The sequence below is a fragment of the Salvelinus fontinalis genome, chromosome 10 (genome assembly GCF_029448725.1).
Source record: "Salvelinus fontinalis isolate EN_2023a chromosome 10, ASM2944872v1, whole genome shotgun sequence".
NCBI lineage: Eukaryota > Metazoa > Chordata > Actinopteri > Salmoniformes > Salmonidae > Salvelinus > Salvelinus fontinalis.
This window is the reverse complement of record NC_074674.1, coordinates 9245337-9272525: the sequence shown is the minus strand read 5'-3', so window position 1 is coordinate 9272525 and position 27189 is coordinate 9245337. Positions and strand designations below refer to the sequence as shown.

Here is a 27189-nt window from a genome sequence, read left to right as displayed (position 1 = left end):
GCAATACTGGAGATGGTGGTCAGTTCAGAGTCAGACTCAGAGCAGGAACCTTCAGGTACAACTGAAGAGCACAAACCTAAACATGCAGGCTATGATTTTACATTCATATGTGCTTTATTTATGAGATTACCAGTAGGACTGTAATCGGGGGGCATACAATCGATGACTTGCACAAGTAATACACGTTTAAATTTAGGTTATTTACAATGTTAATCTCATTCTGCAGAGCAACCAGATGTGCAGAGAGAGAGAGGTTCAGAGCCCAGTACAGAGAAAATAGAAAGGGACAGCGAAAGCACTGAAAATCTATTTGATTATTTTGTCTGTCCTCAGTCCAAGGATTTTGACTTCTTTTTTCAGTACCACCCAAAACAAAACCCTCAAAGAGTCATTCCCAATGTATTCCACTCCAAAGATGGCACAAACAGAAAATGGCTGACCTACAATGAAGTAACTCCCTCCTTGCTCTGCTCAGTATGTCTTGCATTCGCAAAACCTTCAGCCAGTGATAGTGCATTTGTCCAAGGAGGCCTGGAAACATGCCCGTCAGAAAGTACAGGAACATGAAAGAAGCAAGACCCATAGAGAAAGTGCAGAAGCCAGGAAAGCAGACATCCGTACCCTTCTGAGTGATAACCAAATGTCAGTTCAACGAGACCAGGTCAGAAAGAGGAGGCAGGTCAGAAAGAGACCAGGTCAGAAAGAGACCAGGTCAGAAAGAGGAGGCAGGTCAGAAAGAGGAGGCAGGTCAGAAAGAGACCAGGTCAGAAAGAGGAGGCAGGTCAGAAAGAGACCAGGTCAGAAAGAGACCAGGTCAGAAAGAGACCAGGTCAGAAAGAGACCAGGTCAGAGAGAGACCAGGTCAGAAAGAGACCAGGTCAGAAAGAGACCAGGTCAGAAAGAGACCAGGTCAGAAAGAGACCAGGTCAGAAAGAGGAGGCAGGTCAGAAAGAGACCAGGTCAGAAAGAGACCAGGTCAGAAAGAGGAGGCAGGTCAGAAAGAGACCAGGTCAGAAAGAGACCAGGTCAGAAAGAGACCAGGTCAGAAAGAGACCAGGTCAGAAAGAGACCAGGTCAGAAAGAGACCAGGTCAGAAAGAGGAGGAAGGTCAGAAAGAGACCAGGTCAGAAAGAGACCAGGTCAGAAAGAGACCAGGTCAGAAAGAGGAGGCAGGTCATGGAACGTGTGATTGATGTAGTTAAAGTTATTGGTAAATGTGGGCTTAGCTACAGAGCACACAGACACGAAGCTGCATATAAACACGGCCGACAATCATGGCTAGTTTTTAGAGCTTATATTGTTACTAGTGGTAATTACTTACTGGTTCCTCTGAAGTAGCTATGCTATGACTCTTCCTTCTCTTTTTAAAAAGTGTAGGCTAATTGTATTGTGTGTCTAGCCTTGTACATTTGTATGTGCTATGATTGGTGTATTCCTAGTGAGTTTTTGAGGGTGCACCCATAGCCATAGCATACCTTAAACTCAGTGTTCAGATAGGCTACTTGTTGGTCAGTCCCAAATGTTTGTATTTTGTAATGTGGATGACTTTCTTCCCAGATAAACATAGTGTCCAAATGTTTAACTAGTTTGGTACCCGTTACATCAACAAATAGGGTTAGCCTACAATATTAGTGGTCTGGTGGTTTGCGTGAACAGGGTGGCCTGGGATGGACTCAAATTCCCGGCCTGAATTATTGTTTCAGTCCACCCCTGCCTCCATGTATATTGTTATAAGGGATAGCTCGTAGAAGAGGGAGTACAGCTAACTGTGCCCAATATAGAGATAACTATGAAGTTGAATTGAACGTAACACATACCCAGATCATGGTGAGAGTAGCAGAGATTTTGTTGCCATTTCAGGCTTGTCAAGAAGGCACAATGCTTGAAAGAATAGCCACAGATCACAGGAAGGGAAGTTCTCTGTAATAATAGCATCACATCTCCTGCAGAGTGTGATTAAGAAACATGTGACTCAGAGTGTGGTTAGGTTGGATACGCTTCCAACGCCACTAATCTCTCCCCCATTTCTGACCAGTGGATGCTGGTGACTTGAAAAATTGAGGAGGATGGGAGACCCATGGTATAGTCACGTAAAGCACAGAGACGACAAAGTGTGTTTCAATAATAGTCAAAGACTCATTATTTTAACCTAAAGCATTTAAAACATTTATAGTACAATATTTTGGGGAATGGGAATGAGAGGGCTACTTAGATGGGAATGGGATCACAGCAGTGATTGAATGAGGGTATGAGGCATGAGTTGAGGTGTTCAGAGGCTTGACCAGTGCAGGACAGGATTTGACTGGGAAGACAAAAAACAATAACACAACACACAGTTAGACAACAGAGCTAAGAATGAGTTAGAGAGAGATTAAAGTAGATGTCACACGTCCAGATTTGATGGATGACCCTATGTGGTCCTATGTGAGACTATGTGACCGCTATGTGAACCTAAGGGGTTGCCTGTCAGGACATTCTGATGGTTAGGTGGGGGTCTTTGGGTAAGGGTCCAGTTGTCAGGTCAACCGGTAATGATTTATGACCCCAGCCTGATTTATGACCCTATGTAATGATTTATGACCCCCCTGATGGTTAGGTGGGGGTCTTTGGGTAAGGGTCCAGTTGTCAGGTCAACCGGTAATGATTTATGACCCCAGCCTGATTTATGACCCTATGTAATGATTTATGACCCTATGTCCTGTTGTAGCAGGCCTGCCCATATTTGGGCTTCCGGTCAGGACATCCTGGCCGGGGTGGGGGTCTTTGGGGTAAGTGTCAAGTTGTCAATGTCGTAAATCAGAAAAAGATCATGATTTATGAACCTATGTAGTGATTGATGCCCCAATGGTTTGTAGAAGGGGGGCATGCCCATATTTGGGCTTCCGGTCAGGACATTCTGATGGTTAGAGGGGGGCTTTTGGGTGGCAAGTGACCAGGTGTCATGTCAAACTGTTCCTGGATGTCTAGTGTTGGGGGGTTGTTAATGAACATTTCAAAGAGGCTGGCTTTGCAGAAGCCTTATAAACCCCCAAAACAATGCCTGTTTAAGACTGTACAAGATCTTAAGAATAACCATGGAATTTGGGATCGGTGGCAAAGCGGTGATGACTGTAACAACTGAAGCGGGTCCTCGGTTGGTTCATAGAGCACGGGCCAAGTATCAACCCGCAATATATGATGCTCCAAAAAAACGTTTTTTAAATGTGTATAGAAGCCAAATACCTCCATCAAATGCGCTGAAAGATCAAGTGTTGATGTCTAATGGACAGCTATGGGGGTATCGGTTTGATTACGTGGCCTGTAGAGTGACCCTCTATACTGTCGCTGAAGGAGAAGAATATACAGAACAGACTGTAGGCTTGGACTATGGTGTTGAAGACTGGTCGGTTTTTCGCAAGGTGGTGTGTCCTGAACTGCGCCTTATCACCAAGGGGTATAGTGTGTTCACGGGCCACGAGACCCGTTGGGAAGGTACCCCTGACTCCTCAGGACGTATATTTCACAGGGTGAAAATACAAAGACAGAATGGACGTCCCTGCGGCTTGGAGTTCTATATCGGCACCCAGGAAATCCGAAACCAAAACCTTCGGGAGGGGGGCCATACTGGGGATACCAGACTGCGTCTGCTTATCCCTTTTAAAAGTTGGGATGTAGTGGAATTGAACATGTTGAAGGCGTTGGATGATCTCTTTGTACAGAGCCAACAGAGGCAGAGCCTTGTGCATTTAAAGAAGTGCATAATATATACGAATCTTGAAGATTACGTTTCAAAAGAGCCTCAAGAAGATACAACTTCAGAAGAAAACTAAGTACGGGGAGTCTTTAACCACGCCCAGATACCCTAAGGCGGGGTTCTACAATAAATGCAAAAGCAGCCGGTTCTTCATTTCATCATAGACCATGGATATCCCTACCTTCTACGAGGACTCCGCTACGTCATGGGGCCCCGAAACTAAGGACTCAATGCCTCGCAGCCCTACACTCTACTCACCCCTGGCAAGACCCGCGACACCCCCTACATGTACCCAGCCTGAGGATGTGTTTGATGGGGTGGTCAGTACTATTTTTGTGGATACCATCAAGGCCTCTGTAGCTACACTTTTAGACTTGGTGATTGGCGACTATATAAGAGAAAAATGCATCGGCTGTGAGATCAATCACCCCAGCCAGCGTCGTCATCCTTGCCTATACGACCCTCCGAGATACTACTTTTTCAATCATTTTGAGGAGCTGGTGAAAAGACTGTGGTCCCGCAGGTTTATACCATCGCTGGTCAGCGCCCTGGAGTCTATGGGTCTTGTGCCGTCTATCCCCAGAGTTTACGGGGTAACCGAGGCCTTCCTACATGAACTGAAGGAGGCAATTTTCATCCACGAGAAACTCAAAGAAATCCGACACACCCTGGTGACCGACAACAAATACCGGGAAGCTGTGGTGGCTGATGTGGTGGTTTTCTGGCTCAATAAATCCCAAGAGACCGAGTGACATTTTGTTATTTAGAGCTATGGGTAACTATGTGTCTACGATGTTGGAGCGAATAAATACATTTTTTCTTTTGAGAGACCTTACAAATGTTATGCATCAGATTATTGAAAATAAAGTGAATAATGTATCGTTCTACACGACACACAATACCTGGGCTAATGTCGAGCGTTTGTTGAAAATGGAACAAATCATGAATCATGTACGACATACGGGTGGGAGTTTGCAATGGACACAAATGGTATCAAGAATTGTTGATGAGTCTGAAGAGCTAGAAGTAACTTTGGCTAAGATTTTGCATTATTTGTTTGAACCCCCATTTAATGTGAACGTGTATCATATTTGTTGTTTATATACTTATATATCCGACGTGTGTGTTTTAAAAATTCAGCGGCACAAACCTGTACATCTAAACCAGATATACAGGGTGTTGCATGATGTGATTGTTGAGAAAACTGGGACTTGTATCTTGCAACAAATCCTGAATTGGTTGTATACGTAATACTTGGTGTTAAAAAAATAAAAATTCTCAAACTGAAATGTTGTCGTTATTTGAAAGTTGCTCATTAACGTTATTGTCCCTCAGAGAGGCAAGAAGGATGGCTGAACAGCTGTTGAAAAACATTTATTATAATCCCTCTAACCCCGGGTCTTATGGTGGTAAAGAGCGTTTACAGAGAGCAATAGCCGAAGAAACAGGTAGCCTGTTAAGCGATGCTAAAGTGAGTGAGTGGTTATCAGAGCAGGATGCCTATACTCTCCATAAATCTGTAAGAAAACATTTTCCAAGAAATAGAGTTTTTTCTACGCATCCCTTATCCCAATTTCAGGCGGATCTATGCGACATGCAGGCCCTTGCCGATAAAAATGATGGAAATCGCTACATGCTAACGGTTATAGATATTTTCTCTAAAGTAGCCTTTGTAAGGGTTTTAAAAAATAAGAGCGGGGCCGAGGTAACCCGGGCCTTTGACTCGATCTTGAAGGCAGGAGGCGCACCCAATAAAGTGCAGACTGATGGAGGAAAAGAATTCTTCAATAAGACATTTCAGAAGCTGATGAATAAGTATAACATAATACATTTTGCTACAGGCTCGGATTTGAAAGCTTCGGTTGTGGAACGCTTTAATAGGACTTTGAAGGAGCGGATGTGGAGATATTTTACAGCTCACAACACACACCGATATCTCGATATAGTTCAGGATTTAGTAAAGGGGTACAATAACAATTATCATAAGAGTATAAGGATGAAACCGTCTGAGGTGTCTTCTGAAAACTCTTTTCAAGTCTTTAAAAATCTGTATGGTTTGTTCCCCGTTCGCCGTAAGAAAAAAATTAACTTTAAATTCAACGTGGGTGACTTGGTGCGTATATCTAAATTGAGGGGTGTTTTCGACAAAAAATACGAACAAGGTTTTAGCTCGGAGTTGTTTACCGTTACAGAATGTCTGCCACGCATACCCTCTGTCTACAAATTACAAGATTATGACGGGGATCTTATAGAGGGATCTTTTTATGAAAAGGAATTACAGAAGGTCCAGTTGGGTAAAGACAAAGTCTTTCACGTGGAGGAGATTCTAGATCAGAAGAGAGAAAAGGGTAAAAAATGGTTGCTGGTCCGCTGGAAAAACTGGCCCCAAAAGTTCAACAGTTGGGTATTGGAGCATGATGTGGTGGAGGCAACGGGGATTAATTTAAACCCACAGTCCTGATAACTAGCTCCTCATTCTCGTGTACACAGGAGTGCATCATGGAACACAGCGGCTTCTACCTGACTCTCCCCAGTAATGCGTCTGCACATATATATCGTAATAATCAGAGTTCGAATTATACAACCAATTTTCCAAAGCCTATAGAGTTATCCGAGGCTTGGGAAGTAGGTCTCAGCGAGATTACATACCCCCATAGTTGGTATAATATCAAAGATAAGGACCGTGATTTTTATTGCAAAAAGTTATCGGAACCTGCGAAACTTATTAAGCTTAAAAAAGGTTTCTATAGAACCGTCGACAGGATCGTCTCAGAGTTGAATGAACACCTAACCCTAAACAAGATGGAAATATTCCTATTCTACAATCCAATCCATAAAAGGATACAAATCTCAGGGCCTGCTAACGGGGGTATAAAGACCAGCGGTAATTTATCCTACATGTTGGGGATGGGTCCCAATAAATGGACGTATGTGAAAGATAAATTATTCCCATTCCCTGCCGATATCCATGCAGGCTTTTACAACATATTTGTGTATACCGACATCATAACCTATCAAAGGGTCGGAGACACATGTGTGCCCCTCCTGAGAACAGTTCATATAGACGGAAAGGATGGGGACATCGTCACTGTCAATTATGACAAGCCGCACTACGTACCCGTCAGCAAGAAATATATTGAAAACATTCTGGTTGAGCTTAAAACGGATCAGAACGAAAACATTGAATTTACTTATGGTAAAACTATTGTAAAACTACACTTTAGACCCACCAAAACCTCTCTACATATATAATATTTGGTATTATATTTATAAACATAATACCAAATAAAAGGGTTATGGAGCACCCTCAGCTCGACCCCAACCGTTATGTTTCATACTATGTGGATCAAGTTGGTAATGGACTACCAGGATATCATGGATCACCGACAATGTATGGTGCGGGGATAGGGGGTATATTTCGTAACCTCTTTAGGATGGTTTTACCGTTTATGAAGAGAGGCTTCAGCATAGCCAAACCACACTTAAAATCCGCGGCTAAAAATATAGTAAGTGAGGTTGTAGCAAATGCTATGACCCGCAGAGCGTCACCAGAGGTGGAGCATCAAGAAGGCTCTGGTCTTATGATATTGTCTCGAAGGCCTAAAAAGAGACCCCCAGGTTTAAGACGCAGGCCTGCACCTAAAAAGCGGAGGTTAACTGTTAAAAGAACCTCAGTAAGTCAAAGACGTGGTAAAGTGAGGAGGTCTGGACCAAAAAGAATACTAGGAAGTATTTTCTAAAAGAATAAGTGACATGGCTCTTTTACACCGAATGTCCTCTGAAGCTATAAAGACAGAACTCGATCTTTTCACGGCACCGTTAACGCAGCATTCAATAGACAGGTCCAGTTATGTGGAGATAGCCCCCCTCTCGGCTATTACAGATAACGGGCCTATCGAATTTTTCATACCAGGACACGGTGACAACTATCTGGACCTCAACAACACCTTGGTGCATTTACGTCTAAAAGTGACCAAAAGAGATGGGTCTAATATTGCAGGCGATGCCAAAGTGAGTCTCATTAATTACCCCTTGGCCACCATCTTCTCCCAAGTGGATGTGACTTTGGGTGAACGCCTAATCAGTCAAAGCAGCGCCACATACCCATATAGAGCCATCATGGAGTGTTTGCTAAACTACTCCGAAGACACTCTCAAAACACAATTTAGCGCCGGGTTGTTTAGCAAGGATACTGCAGGAGTCTCTATGGAATCGACAGACCCTTCCACGGGGGCGAACAAAGGCCTAGCGGCACGCGCTCGCTACTGCGCCGAATCTCGAGAGTTTCATTTGCTAGGCCCTATACACTCTGACATTTTCTTTCAAGAACGGTTGCTCCTAAATTCTGTTGATTTAAGATTAAAATTAACCAGGGCCAAGGATGAGTTTTGCCTGATGTCTCCCCAAGACGGGGATTTTAGTTTGAAAGTGTTGGGGGCCACCCTTTTTATAAAAAAAGTGTCTGTATCTCCGGCAGTACGCCTGGGTCACTCACATGCTTTGATGAAAGGAAATGCCCTTTACCCTCTCCAAAGAATTACCATGAAAACCTTTAGCATACCTGTGGGCAGTAGAATCTGCAGTCAAGAAAACCTATTTCTAGGCCCTTTACCTAGATATGTGGTTATAGGTCTGGTTGATCACGCCTCTAATACGGGGAGTTTAGATAAAAACCCCTTTAATTTTCAACACTTCAATGCAGAGTATGTAGCTCTCTGTCAGGACGGACGTCAGGTTCCGGCTAAGGCTTTCCAACCCCAATTTAACAACAACATATCTGTGCGAGAATTTTACAATCTATTCCTGGCCACAGGGAGGCATCTAAAAGATCTCTCTTTGCCTATTGACAGAAATGATTTTGCAGAGGGTTACACTTTGTATGCTTTCAATTTATCACCTGATGATGACACCTCAGGAAATCTGTCTGTGATGTCCCAAGGTAACCTCAGGCTGGAAATGCGTTTCCGTACACCTTTAACCTGTACAGTTAGCATGATTGTTTACGCATGCTCTGATTCAATCTTGGAAGTGAATGCCCGAAGACAGGTCTTAGTGGATTATTATTAAGGACCTTTGAGCAAAGACATGAATACCCAAGAGTTGGAAGGGCTCATGAGCCGCTTGATTGGAAAACAATTTTGTGGAGTGATGGCTTGTGATGAATTACCTATTGAGATATGGCCTGAGAGGCCTGCAATGTTTATTGTCAATACCCATCCTAAACACATGCCTGGTGAACATTGGCTAGCTATGACATTAGAACAGGAAGGTGGAAGAAAAATCTCAACTTTTTTTGATTCCTATGGCTTCCCACCCGGTTTTTCACATTTCCCTAAATCTATTAAAGATTTTTTGACCCTAAACGGTTCAAAGATCTACTACAGCATCAAACAAGTGCAAGATAACCTTTCCACTACATGCGGTCACCACTGTGTATTTTACCTGTGCCAAAGAGCCCGGGGAGTTTCTTTTGAAGATGTTATGTTTCTTTATAAGGATGATTTAAGAAGTAATGATAACTTTGTATCTTGTTTTGTTAGAAAATATCAAAAGTGTTCAAATGTGTGTCGTTTAAGAACACGTAATCAAGGCGTATGCTCACGTCATATGTTTCAAGAATGCCACAAATGTTAAATTGCTTATTTTTCAAATAAAACATTTTATTGAATTTAATCATAGTCATTCAAAAGTCATTTTCAAAAGTCATTTTCAAAAGTCTAACCACGCCGAGAGATCGGGATTAGGAAAAGGTCCTGAGACGTTCATGGGAGTAAATGAGTTAGCATCATCGCTTTCATAGGGGGGAGGTGTCGTTGGGGCATCTTTAGGGGTGCTGTATCTCGTTGAAGGCTTTTGTTTTAAAGCTTGAATCTGTTGACGAAGCTTATGGTTGGGTACACCCGAGAGGGGAATGTTCAGGATTGCCAGGGCCTTAAGAAACTGACGCCAGCCGGGAGGCCTTCGGTCATCAGCAACCTTGTGGGCAGCCGTGGTACTTTTAAGTAAGTCCACCATATGGGAACCCCTAACAACAGCGCCCTGAAGTATAAACTCTCCAGAATCGTTCCAAGCAGCTAATCCCTTTGAGTCTTTTATCTTGTTCATAATGTATTTAACATTCTTCCGGTTACGTAAAGGCACATGTGTCAGTAGGTCATGCATAACTTTATCTTCAAAAGGCATTTGAGCTTCACCAGACATAGGATCTTCACTAGGTAAGAGCGCCGGTACAGGCCTTACCGGGGCCTGGCTATCGTTAGGTTCGACATCTGTTAAAGGGTCCGGTAGGGAAAGTGTTAAATGGTTGCTCTCTCTCGCCCCTTGCTTTACCAGAGTCAAATATCTTTGCATTAGGTTTGTGTATTTTTGGATCTTATCATAAGGGTTCAATCCTTTTCGGTTCAAAACATCCTTCATGGCCGTATCCAAATCATTTTCAGCTGTTTGTCTGATATTTTCAGGACCCTGCATTTGATTTTTAAGTCTATCCAACTCTTGTTGTGGCACCAAGTACATTTTAGTGGCCATCACACCGCGTGTTCAACCCCCACGTCTGGCAGCAATAAGGCTGGTGATGAAGGGCACAGCTATACTGAGTAAAGGTATGAGAAAACCTCCAGACTGTTGTATACTATGTCTTTTCTTTTGAAGACTGGCCCTTTTATTGGCAAAGAGTTTGATCGCGGTCTTTTGTCTCTTTAATTTTTTCAATTGGTTCAGGGTGAGTGGAATGCGCCCTTTGAGAAGATTCAAAGCAATCTCACATAAGGCTAATATGAGATCTGAAGAACAACTACCCAAGATGGCCTTCCGTCCTTTAGCTGTAGACCCAACTAGCCTTGTCAAAAGGGGCAGGTTTCTTTTTAAACGCAGAGACATAGCGTTTACTTTTTAGGAAGGTATGCAGCAGGCCGCTCCCACGGAAACAGACCTGTACGTAGCCTAAGCTGTTCTGGAGTATTTGCTTTTAAATCCACGATTAAATAAGAAAATGGCTCTTTGGTAGCGTCCTCATAGCTCTCCATAAAGTATGATTTCCTTCCAGGGTACATCTGCTGAGCTAGAGTGCTAATTTGCAGTTTGTCTCTAGGATTTTTAAACAATACCATGTAGTTGGCATTCAAGCTAATGGTACGGCTATTTTTACCTTGGTGAAACACATTCTGGACCAAGTAAAGCACGGACAGGTTTCTATGATGAGTATATTGGGTAAAAGCTCTTGCAATTTCTGGATGTTCGCTACCAGCAAATAGCATATCGTCCAAAACAAGCAGATTGTGTATATGTGGGGGGAGAAGTTGATCATCAGACAGAGAATCGGGTATTCCTTCAACAAACTTGATTTTTATTGTCTTCAATAATTCATCATACAGAGGTTGGTAACAGGAATAACACCATACAATATTGTCAGGCTTTTGAGATAACACATGTTCAGAATTCTCTAAAATACTTTTTACAAAAAAAGTTTTACCACTGTTTGATGGGCCTGCAATTAAGGCCGAAAAGGGCAGTTTTAAACGGGGGTCAAAATCCTCGACAGCCGTCATTATATCTTAACCTTTAAGACACACTGGGGCTTGTAGCCTAAGTCAGTAGCCAAAGGGCAATGTGGTACCGTCAGGCAATAGCCGTCTCTTGTCATAGACTACCCTGAATCTTTTAGTGAGTGGGGCGTTTCTTAGATGGAACCCCTTTTTATCCCTCACTATTTTGTTGTAGGAGGTCAAAATCTCCAAGTCACTATTCTTGTCATTTACGAACCCGTCGACCAAGCGCGTGATTGATTCCAAGTTTACACGCGGGGCATTTTCGTAGTTTTGAGTCACGCCTTTGGCTTTCAACACCACGTGATTGTCTTTAGTCCTAAAAGCATAGCTTTTGGGCCCACATGAGGACCATTCTGTGATATGGTCACCCTCGGCGAGTTCACTAGTTAAACCCCCAAGATAGTTGCTAAGTGGGGGGTTCCAATCCCCCGGCTTGCTTACATAGACCACAGAGTCTGTGTCGTGGTAAAGAACCCGCCGCTGAAGCTGTTCCATGAGGGTGTACAGTTCAAGTCGGGCATAGGCTGTGGTAAATGCTGCAAGAAACACATTTACATTACCTGGGGGTAGAACCCACTTTGGGTTGCGCCGCCATTGCACCAAGGCAATGTCTTGACTCAAGAATGAAAAATGTGAAATTTCGTATTGGTCCGAAAAAACAAATTCCAAAAATTCTTCCGGGTCTTTAATGATCGAAGTTGTTAGCATATTGCTTCTCTGCGCTAACTTCCCCCAAAGGGAGTTCAAGTACAATTTCGAAACATTTCTTTTGGTTTTGTTGACCTGTATTCTGTCAGGGTCAAGAAGTATGCCTTCTCTGTCATGGTAGTCTTGAATGTACTTCTCTTTACTTTCTTCATCTGTGACCGATGCTGGATAGCCTGAAGCCATCTGCTTGCATCTCAAGAAGGTCTTGATGTACTCTTTAAAAAGTGTGTCTGATTTCCTGGAAAAGTTCCACACTTCAAAGATTTTGGCCACACGATACCCCTTCTCCAAAGCCTTAGAGAATTCAACGGTGACCCAGACACCCGTCAGGGCTCTTTCTTGATCTGAGTGATCACATGGGTTTTCCTGGTTGTTGTTTTCACAGCATGTGCGACAAAGGGGAAAGAAAAGTTTTCCTTTAGACCCCTTGTAAGGCAGCACAGGTATAAACAGACCCCTAGGAGGGTAGACAGTCGCTTTGATTAAACCAAAATAATTTTGGGGTTCGTCAAAGTCGCTGTGAATAATTTCAGGATGCCCTATAGGATAGCATGAGGAACTCATTACATGAGGATATAGGGATGTAAAATCTACATAGCCTATTGTCTCGTCGGGTTGAGCTACATAACGCAATGTCAAAGCATTGGTCCTGCCTCCAAACAAGGCCTGTCTCGGTTCCAGGGGCTCTGGAGGGTCATATTGGGTAAGGAAGGCCTGAACATGAGGATCCGCCTTTTTCAGGGCTGTCCATTCGTGTTCCCACAAAACCACAACTTTTAACCCGTATGTAGCCTTTAAAGAATTCAGTTTGTCTTGAAACTCTTGGTACATTTCCCCAAAAGTCTTTTGGGTTAGGACACACATGGCCTGGGGGACAAAGCATAATTTACAACCGTGGAAGAAACAACCGTTGTACTCATACACTGTCTCAACACCGTCAATCTGTGTGTATCCATCTACATGGTAAGGCCCAAAAGCCTTCTCCCCCCGATTCAAAGCATGTTGGATAAAAACATTTTTATCCTGGGCTAGGTACTCCAACCATTGAATGGAGCCACTAGAGTAGGCCTTGAATTGTCGTCGGTAGTTGTCTGGCGATGGGATCGCTATAGATGCTGGAGTTAGATAGTGTGTACGATAGGTTTTCATGCACGCGGATGCAATAGTTGTACAGCTCCAGGGGTCAATGCCTGCATCTTTGATTACCTCTTCTCTGAATCTGAGGCATCCTTCACGTAGTATAACCACGTCATTGTCACAGTATGATTCCATCTCTTTATGAAAATCAAAAGTTCCATGTCTTACTGTCTCGTACCACGTCATGAATTTCTCACGCTCTTTGGTAGACATTTGATCACAACCGTACATTTCGGGGGCTGGATAAGCTCCTATATAATGTAGATTCTCCTCAGATGTGAAGAAGTGGGGGAAATAGCCTTTGACCGAGTTTTCAAAACCCAAGGCCTCTGGCATTTGAGCCAATCTCATGGGTAAGAAGCTTAAGCTGTCAATGTATCTCTGTTTGAAGGCGTGGTCAACAAAACATAAGATTTTACTCCCTTGAGCAATGACACTGGGCGCCACGCCTTGCTGTATCAAAGGGTTCAGAAGCAGATAGGAGTCATAGGCGCGCGCATTGTGTGCTATAAACGTGAAGTTTCTGTACTGGGCCTTTCTAAAATGTTTTAGAAAGAGTCGGGCGCAATCGGGCCCCTCGGCCGACCACTTTTCACCGGTGAAAGTCATGGTAGATACAAAAATAGGCAAGTGAACCCCGGATTGCTGATTTGTCTCAAAATCATAAAAAACATATTTCTCTGTATGTTCATCTTCTGCCAGGGGCTGAATGTAACACTCATGTGGTACTTCTTGAACAACTTCTGCGTCTCTGCTTTTCAAGGGCCCTTTACAGATTGGGCAATGTATGATTCCACAAACATGGGGTTTAGGGCTGTCTATTTTAAGGTTGTAATTGCAATGACATTTTGGACATTTCTTGTTAATGTCACAAATGCTTACAGATTTACAGGCCTTGGGGTGCCATGTTTCAGTTTTGTGTTTTTCGTAACAGTAGGCTGAACGACATGTGCGGTGACAATCCTCACAGGGTGTCAAGTTTAGCGGTTGCATAGGGCAATGTTTATCCAGACATACTGAACAGTTATAACGGCACGAGTGCCCCCCCTTGCGGGTGTAGCCGGTATGACAGGCTGGACAGACATATGGGGCGCCTAAAAATGCGGTGATGTTAGTTACGGCATAGTAATGCTCATTTTGCACATAAAAGTACATAGTCTTAGGGTGTGGCTCTTGTATATTTTGGAACTTCAGGAGCGCGTCATTAGCCCTGCTGTGGTACAAAACCACAATCTTGATATTCAGAAAGTTTTCAAATTTGCCTATGTCTGAGAAAGCCACAGCATCCTGTATACCTAAACCCACAGCCTTTTGTAGCTCTTGAGCTTTCTGTAACGCTTCGCGCTCTGTACATCCTGGGCTGAGTAAGTGGGCCAAACCTATGGCAAAGCATAGCTTATTACCATGATTGTGAACGATTATGAGGTAGGCCTTTTTATTGCTTATGATTTCGGACTGCATCAGGCTATCGAGTTTACGTCTCTGCCCGCCGCCTCCTTGGGGTGGCCGGACTAATTGTACTACAAGTTCGAGGGTCCTATCTGCTAGCACGTTTAAATTTGACTGAACAAGGCGTTCTAGCAGGTTAACAAATTGTTCAAGATCTGCTTCACCCCTATTTAAAATAAGCGACACACGGCTCTGCAGACTGTCTCCTAAAATTTCCAACTGTAAGGTATCCCTTGGTTGGCTATAAGCTCTAACTCTATCTACCAGTTCATTCAAAGTGTCCATAAGCATTACGTAAAACACAGCATATTCCCGAATCTGACCCCCCCATGCGAAATTGAAAAACTGTCGAACCTCAATATTGTGGAATTTATTTCGATACAAAACATGTTCACTGCGATCAAGACCATCCCCATCCTGATTTGCTAGACAATCGTCCAACTGTTCAAAAACATCGTATTGGGTTTCAGACTCTTCAGACATGGGTGTTAAAGGCTGGCTTAGAGGTGTAGGTGGTGCAGAATTAAACCTAGGGCTTTCGTTCTGTACATTGTGATCAAGACCTTCCCGATCCAGATTTGATAGACATTTGTTCAGCTGTTCAAAAACATCGTATTGGGTTTCCTCTTCGAACAAGGGTGTTAAAGGATGGCTTAGAGGTGTAGGGGGTGCAGAATTAAACCTTGGGCTCTCGTTCATCTGGGTAATTAAAGATATGATTGATTCGGGTATCTGTGATAACCTGTTTTCATCTGCAGACCCTGACTCATTCATACGTGTAATAATTTCAATGAGTTCGGAGGGAATCTGGGATAATAGGTTTTCATCTATAGCCCCTATGTCAATTAGCCCAGAATCATTCATATGGTTAATTATATCTTGGAGCTCTGTAGGGATTTCCGCTAAGAGGGTTTCAATTGTCTCGCTTAGGTCTATAGGGGGCGCCATTTCTCTACTTAAGGATGTGTGTGCTTGTGTTTTTTTTTACATATGTGTTTTTTAACGGAGGTATTTGCTTGTTTTAACCCTACTGTTGTTTAACATGCGGGGAAGCTCTCTACGCCAGAATGACACATCCTGATTGTATTGATGTTCGAATAGAATACCCATACGACGTTGAAGTAAAGCCTTTCGTGATTTTAAACCCTGTGTAAAAGCCTTGAAAAGCACGGCTTGGTCTATTTCACAAGAGGCTTTTGCCGCACCAGAATTGGCCGCTTCAATAAGGTTGGCCACTTCACAGAACATCAAATCGTCTACCTCAGAAATGTCATTTAAAACTTTGAAATCATCAGGCTTCGCTGTTCTGGTGACTGGGGTCTTTGGCGCCTCCTCGGGATCTAGATGTGTAGCTTCTTGGAGGTCTTTATAAGCAGGCGAGGAGTCTGCATTAAAAATAATACATACAGAAAAATAGGTTATTAACCCTAAAATATGTTTGATAAAAATGTAAAATACATTTCAGATATAAGCCTATATATTAACAATACATTAATTAAATACCTCGGCTTTTTTGAAGAGGGCTGTTCTGAAGAAGCTCTGAGAACTCGGGAACATGTCTTTGGGCAACCCTAATTATAGCATCTGCCTGGTCTGTAGCTTGTGAGCCTGAAATTTAAAAAAAAAAACAGCATTAGCACATGTTTAAACATATTCAGGCATAAAAATAAAATATATATATATATATATAAATTATAATTGATTCATACCTTGTCCTTGTAACGCTGTCTCGTGAATACCCTCCCAGTAGTATTGTTCGGGTGAAGCGGACCTGTGGATCTGGGCCCTGATTGTCCGTTGGTGTTTAATAGGGGGCGTCCAGCGGTCCTGGGTCAGGGGAGTTGACAGGCCGTTTAAAGTCTCTGTTTGCGGCTTCTGTGTAAATACATCCTGGGAGTAGGGCACAATTGTCTCGTAGGCATATCCTTCACAGAAACCGTGTAGACTCCCTATGGCACCCGTTCTAGGAGGTATTTCCGCTGTAAACACATAAAATAACTTTTAATATAAGACACCGATACTTTTTGTTTTTAAGGTATAAATATTCTTAAGGAATTCTTGGAATCTTACTTACTACAATTCAGGGTCGGCGTTGGGATGTAAACAATTTGTTCCGGAGACCCTACGACCGGTTCGAGTTCAGTTATATCTCGGAGAATCTGAGTGAAGGTTTGAGAATCTAAAAAAAACATTAGATAATATTAAAGCTCTAATCATTTTAGCTAATATTGACATTTTATACGTTAAGAATCCGGGCCCTAAGACCTGTTTAATATTTCTATAACATACAACGTTTTCAAACAATTCCCAAGAACAAACAAATCTAATATATAGCATATGTAAATATTTATTTCAAGAACTAACCTTGAGAAATATCCATCAGGAGGGTATTTACCAGATCTTTTTTAAAGGGGTCCGTCCGATAACTATTCCTGGAGGAATGCTGTAGGGTAAATGCGCGAAAACGATGCTAACAGGGGGGACCTGTTTTGCTTAGCTTTTGTAGCCGTCGGACTCTAGTGGTGTCGTATTTTTCGCGCTAAAACAGCCTAAAAAGTTATCTTTGAAACCTAAGGCATGTGGTTCAAACACCAGCCATTTGGTTCAAACATAGGGTATTGGGTGGCGTCTAAACATTAGGTATCTTTTGATATTCTAAAATCTCCGGGGGCTAGCATCTAGATGCTGGGGCTGGGGAGGTCTCGACAGCGCTGGGCTGAATGACTTTTAGACATCTGTTTGGCCTGATAGTGTAAACCTGTGGTCAAAACGACCCCCCCATGCATAGAGAGAGAGAGCCTTGAGCGCAGATGCAAGGGTATTTTTTTAACAAACACCTCGCCCCCCTTTTTCTGTTTTTGAAACACACACACACCCACACACACACACACACAGCCACTACAGCACAAGCACGCCCATACGCGCGCACATTGCGCAAGTTTTTTTTCTCAGGGACAGACTGCGCTAAGCGTGAACAAACGCGAGAGTTCATAACGTGGTGAGATTCTGTTTTTAAAAACCATTTTATTTCATTCAAAATATTTAGTACATACATTTTATAGCCTTACATTCTTAAGGTATTTTACGAAGCCTTTCTTACAGATCCAGGGATCTGATGCAACCACCCCCCATTGTCAGTGTCCAGTTGGTCATCAAAATGCCGGGATCTCTTGCCAGGCTCATCAACACTTGCTAAGTTTTCACTCCAGGGGTAAATCCTACGTCGGGCCTTTTGGTCCTGGCTATGTCTCAAGAAAAGTCGAGGCCAGCGTCTTAACTGTTCGCGATTTTTGAAGAGAATGTCCAGCTTATTCATAAGTGTTATGAAAATTGGATAATCAACCCATTTAAAACTAAACACAGGAATAAAAAAGTTGACATCTTTGCATGCTCTGGATGCTACTGGAGAATTGACAGACTTTGTAGCATTACCCGCATCATAAACTTGACAGGCTAAAATTGTCACTTTGTTGTCCGGGTTATAGTCCATTGAAGCAATTCTTAGAGCCTTGAGATCACTGCGTCCGAAGACCTGTTCTTCCAACGCATAGCCTGGCACAGCTGTGCCACTCAGGACCTGTTCAATTTTACAAAGAGCCATCCGGATGTTTAGCCATTCTCTCATGCCCAGAGCAGGAGAAAAACTCCCAGGTTTTGCCTGATAAACGGGTTTGGGGCCACAGGCGTTGAAGATCTTTACCGTAGAATCCTCCGGCTGGAATATGTAAGACATAGGGCCCTCACTCGTACCCAAAAATCCTTTAAAACATTCTGGAGCTTCACACAGAACTTCCTCAATGCTTTGTTCACTGGGTTCATGACAAGCCGAGCATAACATACCATAAATTGACATATGTGTCATTTTTGTTTAATATTCAGGGGGTTTATCTTGTACAATCTTAAACATGCATTGTTTTGGGGCTTTATAAGGCTTCTGCAAAGCCAGCCTCTTTGAAATGTTCATTAACAACCCCCCAACACTAGACATCCAGGAACAGTTTGACATGACACCTGGTCACTTACCACCCAAAAGCCCCCCCTCTAACCATCAGAATGTCCTGACCGGAAGCCCAAATATGGGCATGCCCCCCTTCTACAAACCATTGGGGCATCAATCACTACATAGGTTCATAAATCATGATCTTTTTCTGATTTACGACATTGACAACTTGACACTTACCCCAAAGACCCCCACCCCGGCCAGGATGTCCTGACCGGAAGCCCAAATATGGGCAGGCCTGCTACAACAGGACATAGGGTCATAAATCATTACATAGGGTCATAAATCAGGCTGGGGTCATAAATCATTACCGGTTGACCTGACAACTGGACCCTTACCCAAAGACCCCCACCTAACCATCAGAATGTCCTGACAGGCAACCCCTTAGGTTCACATAGCGGTCACATAGTCTCACATAGGACCACATAGGGTCATCCATCAAATCTGGACGTGTGACATCTACTTTAATCTCTCTAGTTAGTCCAAGCAAGGAGTAAAATCATTGATGTGTAATAATGTGATTATGTTTGTGATTGACTACATACAGGAATGAGAGAAAATGTATAGGGGTCCTCACAGTGCTTGGAGGGGAAACACTCAATGTCATGGCACATGAGACGTGGCTTCAGTTCATGGCAGGAGAAAGTTGACAAAGGTAGTGGAGTGGAGTCGTCATCACCTCTTAACATGGCGGCAATGTAAACTGAGATTTTTTTATATAAATATGCACATTATCGAACGAAACATACATGTATTGTGTAACATGAGGGGACTTAGCTGTAAATACAAATAGCAGATACATAAAATCAAATTGTATTTGTCACATACACATGGATAGCAGATGTTCATGCGAGTGTAGACAAATGCTTGTGTTTTTAGTTCCGACAGTGCAGTAATATCTAACAAGTAATCTAACAAATTCACAATGACTACCTTATACACACAATGTAAGGGGATGGAATAAGAATATGAACATATAAATATATGGATGCGCGATGGTCGTGCGGCATAGGCAAGATGCAGTAGATGGTATAAAATACAGTATATACATATGAGATGAGTAATGTAGGATGTGTAAACATTATTAAAGTGGCATTATTTAAAGTGACTAGCAATACCATTATTCAATCCATTTATTAAAGTGGGTAGCGATTTGAGTCTGTATGTTGGCAGCAGCCTCTCTATGTTAGTGATGGCTGTTTAACAGTCTGATGGCCTTGAGATAGAAGCTGTTTTTCAGTCTCTCGGTCCCAGCTTTGATGCACCTGTACTGACCTCGCCTTCTGGATGGAAGCAGGGTGAACAGGCAGCGGCTCGGGTGGTTGTTGTCCTTGATGATCTTTTTGGCCTTTTTGACATCGGGTGCTATAGGTGTCCTGGAAGGCAGGTAGGTTTCCCCTGGTGATGCGTTGTGCACTAACCTCTGGAGAGCCATTCAGTTGAGGGTGGTACAGTTGCCGGATGCTCTCGTTTGTGCATCTGTAGAAGTTTGTGAGGGTTTTGGGGGACAAGCCAAAGCCTCCTGAGGTTGAAGAGGCGGTGCTGCGCCTTCTTCACAACGCTGTCTGTGTGGGTGGACCATTTCAGCTTGCCTGTGATGTGTACGCAGAGGAACTTAAAACTTCCCACCTTCTCCACTACTGTCCCGTCGATGTGGATAGGGGGGTGCAACGATAAACAGCTGTCTCTGATTGGGAACCATATCAGGCCAACATAGACATACAAAAACCCCTGTCTAGGTGTTTTTGCATGTCTAGGGATTTTTGTATGTCTATACAAAAACCCCTAGACATGCAAAAACACCTAGACATACAAAAACCCTAGACATACAAAAACTAGCGTACACACCCTAGTCACACCCTGACCTAACCAAAAATAATATCTAAGGTCAGGGCGTGACAGGAAGTGATGGAGTCCATCTTTGGGACCAGGTACTGTAACTACAACAAGAGTAACAGGACCAGGGTCTAAGTCAAGTTTATCAGTTGAACATTCTTTAACCTGGCTGGTATCCTCCAGCTCACCACTTTCTATCTGCTGTTCTAGAACTTCACTTCCCACAGTTTCTGACAGCTAGTAAACACTTGACATACTGTATCTCCCAGAAGATTGGGACCGAGTGACGGTAAATGGAAAGCGTCAGAAGATGGCTGCTTATCAACCGTTGGGACCCAAAGTTTACACTGTTTCATATTTCTGCGTTGGGAGGTTGTAACATTCGCAGGCGTTTTTGCGCTTCGACCAATCAAAATCTACTTGATACCCTCATCATTTTCATCTTCAGATCTTTGGCCTTCTATTCCGCAGTCAATCAATGTTGAAAGGAGCCCGTTTCTATGGTAATTTAAAGGGGAAGACTCAGATATTCACAATGAAAACTGGAACAGATTTATTTTGTGAGGGTTGATATTGAAATTCTGTCTTTTATTTAACCTTTATTTAACTAAGCAAGTTAAGATCAAATTCTTATTTACAATGACGGACTACACCAACCAAACCCGGACGACGCTGGGCCAATTGTGCTGCAGAGGATAAGTTCATCCGAGTTAACTGCACCTCAGATTGCAGTCCAAGTAACAGACACATCTCAACATCAACTGTTCAGAGGAGACTGTGTGAAGCAGGCCTTCATGGTCTAATTGCTGTAAAGAAACCACTACTATAGGACACCATTAAGAAGAAGAGACTTGTTTGGGTCCAATGTCCAACACCTTCCTTTACTGCAGCTCCTCCTACAACCTCTCTCTCACTGTGACACATACACGCACACACACACACACACACAGCTCCATGGTGTGTCTGTGATGACTTGGGCCAGGCGGAATCTAGAATCTGTGGTAGCAGAACTCTTGTTCTAATGTTCTCCGTGTTCCTTCTCAGTCTGGTCTCATAGACTAGACGTAACATAGTACATGTAAATCCGGGACACTCAAATTAATATGATATGTTACATTTGGCATGGTTACATAAGATAGAAGGTTACTTAAGGAAAAAATGAAAGAAGGGTGGTTGGCCTGTCTGAATGGGTGGGTGGGCGAACATCTAGCAACACAAAGGTTGCGTGCAACTATGTCCTTCTTTTTAGCTACTTTGCAATTATTTAGAATGTTAGCTAACCTTAACCTTAAACATTTTAGCTAACCATTCCCCTAACTGTAACACATAATCCCTAGCCTAGCTAGCATTAGCCACCTAGCCATCTAGGTAACGTTAGCCAAAACTAAAGTTTAGGAAAGTCATAACATATTGTAAGTTTTACAAATTCGTATCATAATGTACGAATTATAATTCATAACATATTGTACGAATTGCAATTCTGAAACATATAATTTCAAATGGATGATGTACATGCACAAATGAATACCGTAAGAAAAGTAACATATCATACTTAATGTAGCGTCTCAGATTTACATACATAATTACAGAATGATACAAAATGCTCTGAGACCAGGTTGTCCTTCTCTCTTGTTGTTCCTCAGAATATCAGTCGTATGAAGGGGGGTTCTGGTCATCCCCGGTTCCACCTCGTGATGAGTGATGGCCTGCACACTAAGTCCTGTAAGTAGTATTATGTTATTAACGGTATTATCGGTATTGGTAATAATGTAATCACTATGATTCCTTATTAACATTGCTAAAAATCTTCCCTTAGTAAGGGTTCATTCTTGCTCATCATGTGTGATGACCTGCACAGCAGATCCTTTGAGCCTAACCTGTCTGTGCCCACTCCGTATGTCTGTACCCAGTTGAACAGTCTGGGTGAGGAGAACTTTCTGCTCCCCTACTGTGTCTGTCTACTGAAGAGGAGTGTCACCAACATCTCTCTCTCTCTCTCTCTCTCTCTTAGATTTTGAATTATTTTGAAAGGCTGGTTATGGCTTACATCAACAACATCATCCCAGACACCCTGGACCCACTCCAATTTGCATACCGCCCCAACAGATCCACAGATGAAGCAATCTCTATTGACCTACACACTGCCTTCACCCACCTGGACAAGAGGAACACCTATGTGAGAATGCTGTTCATTGACTACAGCTCAGCATTCAACACCATAGTGCCCTCCAAGCTCATCACTAAGCTAAAGATCATGGGACTAAACACCTCCCTCTGCAACTGGCTCCTGGACTTCCTGACTGGCCGCCCTCAGGTTGTGGGGGTAGGCAACCAAACATCCGACACACTGGCCCTCAACACGGGGGACCCTCAGGGGTGCGTGATTAGTCTCCTCTTGTGCTCCCTGTTCACCCACGACTGTGTGGCCAAGCACGACTCCAACACCATCATTAAGTTTGCTGACGACATGACGGTGGTAGACCTGATCACTAATAATGATGAGACAGCCTATAGGGAGCAGGTCAGAGACTTGGCAGTGTAATGCCAGGACAACCTCTCCCTCAATGCCAGCAAGACAAAGGAACTGATCGTGGACTACAAGAAACGGAGGGCCGAGCACATGCCCATCCACATCGATAGGGCTGTAGTGGAGCGGATTGAGAGCTTAAAGTTCCTACCTGTCCACATCACTAAGGAGCTATCGTGGTCCACACACACCAACACAGTCGTGAAGAAATCACGACAATGCCTCTTTCCCCTCAGGAGGCAGAAAAGATTTGGCATGGGCCTTCAAAAAGTTCTACAGCTGTACCATCAAGAGTATCTTGACTGGCTGCATCACCACTTGGTATGGCAACTGCTTGGCATCCGACCGCTAGACGCTATATAAGGTAGTTCATTCGGCCCAGTACATCCCTGGGGCCGAGCTCCCTTTCATCCACGACCTCTATACAAGGAGGTGTCAGAGGAAGGCCCAAAAATTGTCAAAGACTCCAGTCAATCAAGTCATACACTGTTCTCTCTGCTACCGCACGGCAAGTTGTACCAATGCGCCAAGTCTGGAACCAACAGGACCCTGAACAGCTTCTACCCCCAAGCCAGAGGACTGCTAAATAGTAAGTTAAATCGAGTAGATATCCGGATGATCTCCGTTGACCCTTTTTACACTAACTCTTTTGACTCATCACATACGCTGCTGCTATTGTTTATTATCTATCCTGTTGCCTAGTCACTTTATTCCTAGTTATATGTAAATATCTACCTCAATTACCTAGTACCTCTGCACATCAACTCGGTACTGGTAGCCTGTGTATATAGTCAAGTTATCAATACTCATTGTGTATTTATTCCTTGTTATTATTCCATTATTTCTCTATTTTCCCCCTACATTGTTGAGATGGGCTTGTAAGCAAGCATTTCACTGTTAGTTTACACCTGTTGTTTATGACGCACGTGACAAATATAAATTAGATTTTTTTTTTGCATGTGCGCACGCACACACACACAGTGGTGTGCAACTAACCTTGTAGGGAAACACAATTCATGTCCATTCAAAACTCTATTTTCCCTAACCATAACCATAAACCTAACCTGAAAACGTAACCTTAACCCTAACTCCTAACCCTAGCTCCTAACCCTAAATCTAACACTAACTCTAGCCTTAACCCTAAACCCTATAGAAATAGCATTTGACATTATGGTGACAAACAAAATGTCCCCAGTTGGTACATTTTTTGGTTTTGGTACAAAATACAAAATCGTAATATTAAACATTCATGAAAATACAAGTGTCCTACATTATTCAAAAGCTTAACTTCTTGTTAATCCAGCCACTTTGTCAGATTTCAAAAAGGCTTTACGGCGAAAGCATACCATGTGATTATCTGAGGACAGCGCCCCGCATACAAACTAATGAAAATCATATTTCAACCAGGCAGGTGCGCCACAAAAGTCAGAAATAACGATATAATGAATGGCTTAACTTTGAAGATCTTCTTCTGTTGGCACTCAAAAATGTCCCAGAAACATCACAAATGGTCCTTTTGTTCGATAATGTCCTTCTTTATGTCACAAAAATGTCAATTTATTTGACGAGTTTGATTCAGAAATACACCGGTTTCAACTCGCCCAACATGCCTACAAAGTATCTCATAAGTTACCTGTAAACTTGGTCCAAACATTTCAAACAACGTTCCTAATCCAACCTCAGGTACCCTAAACTGTAAATAATCGATCAAATTTAAGACGTAATAAACTGTTTCTATTACCGGAGAAAAATCAACTTGAAGCGCGCTCCAGTCCACGCGCACAAAATAGTGGAGTTCACCTGGAGTGACACTTACAATGAATAGGACTACTTCTTCATTTCTGAAAAGAAAAACATCTAACAATTTCTAAAGACTGTTGAAATCTAGTGGAAGCCATGGGATCTGCAACCAGGTTCCTCATAAATAGGGTATCCCATAGAAAACAATTGGAAAATCCTGAGACCTCAATTTTTTTCTACCCCTGGATGGTTTGTTCTCGGGGTTTCGCCTGTAATATCAGTTCTGTTATCCTCACAGACATTACTTTAACAGTTTTAGAAACTTTAGAGTGTTTCTATCCAAATATACCAACTATATGCATATCCTAGCTTCTGGGCCTGAGTAACAGGCAGTTTACTTTGGGAACACTTTTCATCCGGAGGTGAAAATACTAGGTTAACTTTTACTTGGTACTCATCCCGGATCCGGGAGCACCCTCATCAGTAAAAAAGCCTAGCATAGCGCCAAAAGTAAATACTAGCATCTAAATATCATGAAATCACAAGTCCAAGACACCAGATGAAAGATACACATCTTGTGAATCCAGCCATCATTTCAGATTTTTAAAATGTTTTACAGGGAAGACACAATATGTATTTCTATTAGCTAACCACGATAGCAAAAGACTCAACTTTTTTTTCCCACCATTTTTTTACTGCATAGGTAGCTATCACAAATTCGACCAAATAAAGATATAAATAGTCACTAACCAAGAAACAACTTCATCAGATGACAGTCTGATAACATATGTAACGGTTCTCCTCCTCCTCTTCATCCGACGAGGAGGAGCATGGATTGAACCAAAACGCAGCTTCTGAAGTTGACATATTTTATTTACAGAAAAGACGAAAAAAACACGAACTTCACTATAACTAACAAAACAACAAACGGAGTAGACAGACCTGGACGACGAACTTACATAAAACACGAAGACCGCACGAACAGGGAAAATAGACTACACAAAATGACGATGTACAAAAACAAACCGAACAGTCCCGTATGGTGCGACAAACACTGACACAGGAGACAACCACCCACAACGAACACTGTGAAACAACCTACCTAAATATGACTCTCAATTAGAGGAACGCCAAACACCTGACTCTAATTAAGAGCCATACCAGGCAACCCTAAACCAACATAGAAACAGACAACATAGAATGCCCACCCAAACTCACGTCCTGACCAACTAACACATACAACAAACTAATAGAAATAGGTCAGGAACGTGACAACATATTTATTGTATAGCATATGTTTTGTTCGAGAAATGTGCATATTTCAGGTATAAATCATAGTTTTACATTGCAGCCACCATCACAAAATCTCACCAAAGCAGCTAGAATAACTACAGAGACCAACGTGAATTACCTAAATACTCATCATAAAACATTTATGAAAAATACACAGCGGACAGCAAATGAAAGACAAACATCTTGTGAATCCAGCCAATATTTCAGATTTTTTAAGTGTTTTACAGCGAAAACACAATATAGCATTATATTAGCTTACTACAATAGCCAACCACACAGCAGCATTGATTCATGCACGTTAGCGATAGCGAATAAGCAAAAGATATTACATTTTTCACTAACCTTCTCAAACCTTCATCAGATGACAGTCCTATAACATCATATTACACAATACATATATAGTTTGTTCAAAAATGTGCATATTTAGCGGCACAAATTGTGGTTATACAATGAGAATAGTAGCCAAACTGCAAACAAAATGTCAGGGAGAAATCTTGGGAGAGGCACCTAATCTAATCAATAACTAATCATAAACTTGACTAAAAAATGCAGGTTGGACAGCAAATGAAAGATACATTAGTTCTTAATGCAACCGCTGTGTTAGATTTTTTAAATTAACGTTACTACGACATACAGCGTGCGTTAAAGCGAGACCGCACCGAAATTAATGGCGGAATAATAGTTTAACATTTTTCAACAGAAATACGAATTAACATCATAGTTCTTACTATTTGATGAGCTTCCATCAGAATCTTGTGCAAGTTGTCCTTTGTCCAGAGTAATCGTTGCTCGGTTGTAGATTGTCGTCTTCAACTTTGGAATTAGCAGCAAACATTAGCCATGTGGCGAAGACGTGTCCAACTCACCATAACGCAGCACAAATAAAATACAGAAAATCGCAATATACTGATATAAACTGATATAACTCGGTTTAAAATAACTACATTATGATGTTTTTAACACCTATATCGAATAAAATCAGAGCCGGATATACCTAACGCCTATAACGAGAGCTTTTCAGAATGCAATCCTGAGGTCTGTCTTGCGTCATGACGAACGTTGAAAAGACTGCACACGCGGTTCCAAGAGCTTTTGTACGGCCTCAGATCTACCTAGACACCCCATTCCAATTCTCACTGCTTACTGACATCTAGGGGAAGGCGTATGCAGTGCATGTCGACCCATAGATTACATGCAAATTAATAAACTGACCCTGGAA

The 27189-nt window shown here is 42.5% G+C and overlaps 2 protein-coding genes across 3 annotated transcripts in view; both read right to left on the bottom strand.

The window, feature by feature from the left end:
* The window catches only part of smyd4 (SET and MYND domain containing 4), a 56995-nt gene that overhangs the window by 8655 nt on the left and 21151 nt on the right, over positions 1-27189 (bottom strand).
* LOC129863579 (uncharacterized) lies at positions 11058-17306 on the bottom strand. 2 transcript variants are annotated; one of them, XM_055935650.1, is made up of 5 exons: positions 16939-17306; positions 16649-16753; positions 16284-16553; positions 16078-16182; positions 11058-15959 (listed from the first exon to the last, which is right to left on the bottom strand). In XM_055935650.1, exons 1-5 carry the CDS (start codon positions 16952-16954, stop codon positions 15574-15576), a joined length of 882 nt encoding a protein of 293 aa, XP_055791625.1. In that variant the 5' UTR covers positions 16955-17306; the 3' UTR covers positions 11058-15573. The 2 variants fall into 2 exon arrangements, with proteins under 2 accessions (XP_055791625.1, XP_055791624.1); XM_055935649.1 differs by having other exon boundaries at positions 16939-17303.

What these genes read in the sequence shown, in the direction of transcription:
- LOC129863579 (XM_055935649.1), bottom strand. Translation starts at nt 15,522, where the DNA reads ATGGCGCCCCCTATAGACCTAAGCGAGACAATTGAAACCCTCTTAGCG.